This window comes from Ruditapes philippinarum, unplaced genomic scaffold (assembly GCF_026571515.1).
Source record: "Ruditapes philippinarum isolate M1 unplaced genomic scaffold, ASM2657151v2 ctg517_1_1_1_1, whole genome shotgun sequence".
Lineage (NCBI taxonomy): Eukaryota > Metazoa > Mollusca > Bivalvia > Venerida > Veneridae > Ruditapes > Ruditapes philippinarum.
This window is the reverse complement of record NW_026862442.1, coordinates 54,029-62,744: the sequence shown is the minus strand read 5'-3', so window position 1 is coordinate 62,744 and position 8,716 is coordinate 54,029. Positions and strand designations below refer to the sequence as shown.

The 8,716-nt window shown below is 32.4% G+C and overlaps 1 protein-coding gene across 1 annotated transcript in view; it reads right to left on the bottom strand.

Annotated features, from left to right (window-relative positions):
* Positions 1 to 614: 614 nt before the first annotated feature.
* The window catches only part of LOC132719097 (deleted in malignant brain tumors 1 protein-like), a 32,692-nt gene continuing 24,590 nt past the window's right edge, over positions 615 to 8,716 (bottom strand). The window contains exon 13 of the mRNA XM_060702841.1: positions 615 to 844. Within this exon, the coding sequence (XP_060558824.1) occupies positions 670 to 844 (175 nt within the window). The 3' untranslated portion in view covers positions 615 to 669. The remainder of the gene's footprint in view (positions 845 to 8,716) is intronic.

Genomic DNA, 8,716 nt, shown 5'->3' with positions numbered 1-8,716 from the left:
AAAGTTCTTTTTTGAAAATATTTTCAAAAACCTTTTGGTTTACAAAGTCTTTAGCTTTTCAATTTCTTCTAATTTTCTAATCTTATACTGAGTTTTCTTTTTTGTATCAACTTCTTATTCTTTTGTTTACAATCACAATAATAAATTCTACTAATATTTGATTTACAATTGTTAAAAACCCTTAAAGCCTCTAGATAACAGTTTCTAGCGCTAACACATTCTCCATCAAACCACTCAGCGTTTATAACAGAAGGCGAATCTATAAAACATGTCGTTTGTGATTCTTTATAAGTTTTCAAAAAATATTTGTCAGCAGCATCTTTAACAATATTCGTAAACCCTGATACAACAACATTTATACATTTTTCGTTGGTTCAATATCATGTACTAATTGATTTAATAGTGGCAATTGGCAATTTATTCTGGTGCATGATCCATGAAACAAATAACGTCTTATTTTAAGAAGATCAGCACTTAATGCACCACGTTTTATCTATATATATATATATATATATATATATATATATATATATATATATATATATATATATATATATATATATATATATATATATATATATATATATATATATCTTTATATATCTTTATTTGAACAACTTGTTTTAGCACGTAAAATATACGAATTATTTTGTATTAAGAACTATTATTTCATTTACACAATATGCCGACATCTTCACTGTGAGCACAATTATGATTTCCCCAACCTATATGCGAACATTGAGATAAGACTGTTTCAGTTCCCGTACATCTAACGTCGTCTAAATATATTGGCAATAATAACCCAGCGCCAAAGTGTGCCTTCTCAAATACTAGAGGATTGGTCCTGAAATGATTATATCAAAATATATAATTATCTGTTTTTATCATGCCATACATCTCTTGATTTTACGTGTGTTTGACATAGAAAATCAATATATTTCCTTGACGAATCAAACAGTAGATAAAATGTCATTGTGCATTAATCATGATTTCGTTTTTAAAACCTCTCACAATCATATATTTTCTAAAACAAACACGTTTTGCACAAATGATTAACAAGAGTGCAAATTTTGAAAATAGAGAAAAACGGAATCCCCAAAGAAAGCACAACATGGCAACATTGACAATGTATATCGTTTTCATGCATTGAAAGAGGAACTACCCTATTGAGGTAAAATCAATTCAAATTGAGGCTTTCAAATACAACTACTTAGGAATAATAAACAAGTTTAATTGAAATATCATTTCTAAATCTTGTAATACACCTGAAACCAATTTTCTATTTTTAGTAACAGTGGCCTTTTTTACGCAAGCAGAATCTTCACATAAGCTTTCTATACACCAACTTGTATTAAAATATCTCACTCCCAACTCAAGTTATTGACCGGAAACCAATTTTCTATTTTTAGTAACATTGACTTTGACCCTATGAACCCAAGCAGTATATTTGCATAAGCTTTCTATACACCATGTACACAATTCTCATTCCAAACGCAATTATGGACCAGAAAATGATTTCTATTTTTAGTTACAGTGACCTTGATCATGGCCTAGGAGACACTAAAGCAATCGTAGATAAAGTCATTTTATAATTTACTATACACAAAGTTTCATTACATACTCAAATTATTGACCGAGAACATATTTTCTATTTTCAATAACAAGAACTTTAACCCAAAGGGCCTAAAAGATATCCACAGCAAGGTCTTTACATAAGCTTGTTGTACACAAAGATTAATTAAAATATCTTATTCCTTACTCTAGTAATTGTCCGGATACATATTTATTTTAATAACAGTGACATTGATCATGACTCTACGAGACCCAAAAGCAGGCAGATGAGCTGGCAGTTGTTTGGGGATGTTTGGTTAAATGTAGTAGTTGTGATTGTAAGGATATAACATTATATTAGATGTTTGGAAAAAACAAAGGGTCATAATTAGGTCAAAGCATATCAAGTCACTAAACCAAAGGCAATTGATAACTAAGAATTTGTAAAAGTTTGGTCAAAATCCCAAGAGATATGTTACAGTAATTACGCGCAGTAGAAATTGTTTACTATATATTCCATATAGGAAAAATTAACCGCAGGCCAGTATAATCATTGCATACATAAACAAGTTTGCACACTTATAGATATGTGACAAAACAAATATTCATGCAAAAACAACTGATATGTAAAACTGTAATACAGAGGATAAAGTTTAAGATAACGCGTTTCTAATAACAGAACTATAAGAATTCGTTTACACAGTAATATGATTAATAAGACAAAAGCAGATTCTCAAAGTTAAACGATTTTAAGTTATGCATGACGCCCCGTACCTATATGTATGGAGGCTATTCGTTGCCAAAAATTCAGCCTTTGAAAATAGACAATGCATGCTTCGGTTCTGCTAAACAGATTAGTAAAAATCTTATTGTCGATCCGACAGTTACATACTGCACTGGTATTAAGAGTTTTGATGATCTCGATTTGATAAAATGGAAGCTGTTAACATGCAACTTAGCTTAACTGCAAACTGTATTCAGAAATGTATAACTTCAAATTTGCTACATGTAGAAATGTAAACAGTAGAACGTACACAAGACGTTTAATACTGTGCATCATGACGTTTCAAGAGTGTAACTGCACCAGTTAACACTCTCAGATTGACAACACCACACTTTCCATTTACATTCTAATGCGATTAACATTTGTAAACGATATTGCAACTTCCAATTATGGAATTATAACGGAAATAGACGAAAATTAATAGGCTGAGCCAATTTTCACGAAAGCAGAATATAAAGAGAGGTTACTCTTGCTAGTACAAAACATATTCTAGCAAAGGATATTTAAGTAATGCAAAATTGTTTAATGTATATTGTAACAATGTAACAACGTTTATACCGATAATGAGCATAATAATATGCAAAAGCTAAAGTTGGTGAATTAACATAAGGGAATGTTTCCCATATATAAGGACACAAATCACATTTTGTTTTTTTTATCGATAGGATTTTGTGCCTTCAAACGTTACAACGGTATAGTATTCGTTGTCATGTCTTTACATTCAGCAAACATTACTAGATACATGGAAGTCACTTTTGGCAACACGGATAAAGAGAACTGAACAGTAAGCTTGTGTCTTCTTTCTTTAAAGGACTTTATTGGGTTGTAGAAAACCCAAATGTGTTCACCATGTGTAAAGCTATGGAACAATTCAAAGGTTACTATCGATAATTTTGAAGTGTATTCAAGAATCTCTGTTTACCTCCGTCGGGAGATATTTTGAGTCTTAGGATGTGATTTAGCCTTTTAATATTAGATATATGTAAGCGGACCTAGGTTAAGGTCTTCTTTTATGAATTGTATACTGAATCAATGACAGCTCTAAGATCTGTGTATACATGCTGTCAATAACTGTTACCTAGACTTACTGTCTATCTGATCAAAAGCAGAGACCTATTTTATGTACATGAAATACTACACAGTATATTTATTAAGTTTTGTAAGTGATGGCTTATAGATAAAATAAACAAAGTATACATAAATTGATAATCAACATACATACCTTTGGACTCATTTAAATATTATTATTGGAAAAAAATGATAAAAATGGGAAATATATCTATACAGTATGGTAAAAATAAAACGTTACGTACGAAAGGGTACATACAACTTTGGTTATAATTTTACTAATGTAAAAAGTTTTTTCTTGTCAAGTTATACGCTAGAATTAAGGTTACATATGTAATAGTAAATGCTACTACTAGGAAAGACAAAAGCCAGAATTTGGTTTTTATTCGTATTTAGTCGTATCAAAATCTCTATCAGATGTTGACTTGAAAATTTGAATGTGGTAAGGTAGCAGCTTATCTGTCAATGTTACTTATTTCTATTCAAATTGGATTCCTCACAGTAAAAATAATTTATCGTTGAATATAGTCTTATCAATTGGTATTACTTCCTTCCTCAGACAGTAAGTAACCTACAGTGGCATAAAGTTGACGTTTGTGTGTTTTTATTTATCTCGTTGACACGAGATAGCTAAGTCGTGGCCACGAGTTATTAAGTCATGGCCACGAGATAGCTAAGTCGTGGCCACGAGTAACTATGTCGTGGCCACGAGTTACTAAGTAGTGGCCATGAGATAGCTAAGTCGTGGCCACGAGTTACTAAGTCGTGGCCAAGAATAAATAACAAATCAGATTACAACATTTATACAAATTTCCTTAATTAACTAGACATGTGCTATAGTACAATGATGCCCCTACTTCACCAGCCTGTAAAAGTGCAAATTATACAACTTTACATTTAGCTTCACTGTGACCCTGATTTTGAACCCAATGACCTCGAAATTATTAGATGTCGTCTACTGATCAGGTGCAATGATCTTTCTGGGTTATATAAACCACGGCTTATCCCTTCAAACTTACTCATCAGACAAGGATTTTACCTTATAGGCTATCTTCTGTCCATGGGCAATGTCCCTACTTATTTCTTCTCATGTTATCGTATATAATGCTTTCTAATATTACCCTAAAGACAAGTTCGATGTGAATATCTTGATTAATGTTACATGTAAAAGTAAGTTGTTAAGTTTAAAAAAAATAATAATATATATATAGTGTATTCTGATTGGTTAATTGTCTCGTGGCCACGAGTTAGCTATCTCGTTTCCACGACTTAGTAACTCTTTGCCACGACACAGTATCTCGTGTCCACGACTTAGGTATCTCGTGGCCACGACTTAGTAACTCGTGGCCACGACATAGTATCTCGTGGCCACGACTTAGCTATCTCGTTGCCACAACTTAGTAACTCGTGGCCACGACATAGTATCTCGTGGCCACGAGATAAATAAAAAATACACACATGTCACCTTTGTGCCACCGAGGTAACCTGGTGAGGTGTTTTCTTTCTTTTTTTTCTCTAGGAAATGCGATATCTACAACGTTTAAAAACTTATATGCCTATAATCATTTAAAGTCCGCTGATGTTGATTGAATAAAGGCATAGAATGGCAATCATGCAGGTGAATTATGTTTGGTGAATAACTCAACACCTAAAAGGTGTGGTAAACGGAAACTACGCCGGCGCGTGTTCTTGTTTCCTTCTTATCGCTGACGGTAATTACCGAAAATGAGCAGATATATACGTTTATTTACGACGATGAAGTGGGCGGGAACATGGGTGGAGCTTATTTTATCTCCTATTGAAAAACGTGTAAAGCTGGATTATGCTGATCCGAATCATGATGGTTTGACAATGTAAAGCTAAGAAAGTAACTTCTGTTTTGTCGGCGTATACACGAACAATGAGTATTCCGCATGTTATGATGAACACTTGGTATTGCTACTATCAGAAAAACAGTTAATGTTTTGTCGTTTAACAAAATGTATTTTGTTGAAATACATGTTTACAATGTTAAATCGGCAAACTCAATCCAAGAATGCAATATTGGAGTTTACATACAAAGAAATACAATTTATTTTCCGTAAACAAACTGTTCAACTCAGATCAACAAGGCTGGATTTTTGGCAACGAATAGCCTCCATATATATGACCTAGTATTTACGAACTTCTGCATAGTCAACAGCATGGTTGTGGGCCGTGAATTGTCAATTCTCACAGTCATGTTTCAAGTTAAACGAATTCACGAGCATGTGTACGTAAAAACGTTATGTATAAGGTATTCTTGATTGAAAACTGTACTAATAATTATAATTAAAAATGTTCATACTGCAGACTCTCGTTTAAACATGCTTTGGTAAATACAACTATCAGACTATTCATCCTAGACACGATACGTCCAAAGGCAGTCGGCGAGTTACTAGGTTGGTCTAACTATTATATATGGGAGAGACATATAATTTCAAGTGCACGTCAAAAAGTTAGACAAACGCGTTCGCTTGTTTAAATGTACTGTAGTGTTCAAAAAGAGAACTTTACAAGTCTGAAATTTTGGCAACGAACGCACTCCAAAGTCAGGCATTTAAAAGATATGCTTCGAATATAATTTTTACAATTGAAAATAATCTATGGTGACCTTGCACATATTGACCAGAATTATGCCCAGTCTCATGAAAGTTATGTAATAACTAAATTCAAAATGGTCCATACATTTATTTTCGCATCTTTATCTGAGGTAAGATGTTTACAAATGTCCGCCGTTGAATTAGCTGAATTTTGCTGAACATTTGTACCACGTAATACTATAATTCCTGTTTGTACGTCCGGACAATCATTTGCCTTTGACCTCTTAATCCGACGTAAACCTTAAGCCTAGAGATAATGCGCGCGGCACAATGTCTCATTATGATGATCATTTGTATGAGGTAATGCTTAATTAGAAGTAATACAAAATATGGACTTTTATTATCTCCGTTGCCTTTGATCTTGTCTATACATAAACAAAGACTATGATTATATATAAATGTCTAATTTTTTGTTATTGAACTGGCATTATTTATTTTCATAACTTGTGATCCTGATAAATTAATTCATCTTTTTTGTCCATTCACGCATTTTAAAATATTTTTTCTGGCCTTTAATTTCTGTATGTGACCTTCATCTTTGCAACTGGTACCTGACTTTCAAACGTGACCCTCAGTCTTATAATGACAAAAATGTGTGTCATTTTACATTAAAATCAGTTCTGATACGGACAAACAATTACCCCTGACATCTAAGTATGACCTTAAATTTTGACATACTTACATGTTTTATGCGCGCGACATAACGTCATTGAAATTGCATAGTTTGACCTAGATTTAAAGCGTCAAAACGGGTTTGAAACATCAGCATATTTGTTTACAGTAGAAGTAAAATTCACAGTTTCACCAGATAACTGTGACCTAACTGTTATGTTTCCTTCGACACAGATATAAGCAACCTTTTTATCACACCCGTGAACATGTTACGAGTAGGACAGCTTTATGCAGTTAGAACTTGCTATATCAATGTCAGTTTCAAACCGGATTACCGACATATGTTCTTCTATCTTTGTCTCTTATGATTAACATAATTTTCCATGATACATTGTGCAACAATCAGTTTCATGATAAAAAAATACCAAGCGCACAACTGGTGTACTCACAACCAACGGATTTGCTTGCAGCCAGTTAAAGGGTGTGCGTATAATTTAAGTCAATATTTACAAAATGTAACGTTGCAACGGTTTAAAATTATAGCATCATAAACATAGCAAAAACGTCACTTTAAGTTGTTTTCTCAGAGAAGACGTGCATTTATCATCTAGTTTCATATTAATGTACCCTTATGTTGAAATTTTATCTTTTGATGAAAACGCCCAAACTGTAATATGTGATACAGTTGCTTTGACGCAGTCTCCAAAATGTTAACATTGTTTGATGGAATCCTTAAATGAAAAATAGTAGAGCCCCACCTAACGAACACCTAGTTTACACGACTAATCCGCTATTACGACCAATCTTTCAAAAACGGATTATTTTTTTTCTCAATGGTCTTTCTCTCCGAAATTGAGATAATCCCGCTATTAATATTGATACGACAACTTTCTTCCGACCTATTAATAATTACGCATGTATTAAGATCCCTTTTTCAGAAAATACATGAATAGTTGTAAAATAATGCGTGCAAACATTTGTCTGTCAACTGCCGTAGAAAGTTTGAAATAGTTATTGGCCTGAGCTTCTGAAGTTTGCTTTTCTTGAAAGTTATGTTGCTTATAAATTTTGCTTCCTTTCAATTGAATACCTTCGTAACAGTTGTTTTAATCAATGCTATATTGATGAAATTTCATTATCATTCCGATATTTAGTATTTTATAGTAATAAAGATACGAAAGCAAAATAATGATATAAAAGAAAGTATTGATCTTATCAATGAAAGTAAATAATGATGTTTTTCCTGAATACATTAAATAATACAGCATTTTCATTCAGACAAAACACCAATCACTTTATCATATGGTTTAACCATGCCTCAAAGATGTCCATAAATACCAACATTACTTTAAGAGAAAATCCCAAATTAAAACCACCAAAATATTAAGACCATTGTCTTCAGAACCACATACGTTGTCATTAGTAGGGTTGTACTGTTCTTCCAAATTGTCCATACGCATATTATCATAGTTTATTCTGATTTTTCCAGTAAGAGTGACTTTGATTTTGGTTGCATGGGCCTGAAATTTACGCGCGAATCACCGTCTTTCAAAAGTTAACCTATCTTTGAGTTAAGTTATATCGAAGGCCCATTATAACTTATTATTGCTATCATTTTATTTCTCAAAAACATTTTGTTATTCTTGTAGCTAATCACAGTTCCTATAACTCAATAGCCATACACATGACCTATCTTTTGCATCTTTTTCTCTGTCCTAGGCAAAATTTTACTTCAATATAAAATAATGATTTACAGTTCACTTATCAGCAGCTTAAAAATTAAGATATTAAACATTTAAAATTGTTAGAAGTAGTGCTTACTTGTTAAGTCACACAGTATAATAGTTACAATTACAATTTAATTATAATTCTTACTTTACAACATGTACTTTCTTTATTTGAGAATTTCACTGCAGGTTTTTGCGACAAATCTTACAACGCCCATCATCATGCGGTGACATGATCAACGGTTGAGAGCACTTTGATTTCATTCCATTTTATCTATATTGTAAAATTGCTATCTTTTATATTAATTTGACATCAAATGATACAATTGAATGATATTTGGTGAAAATAATGA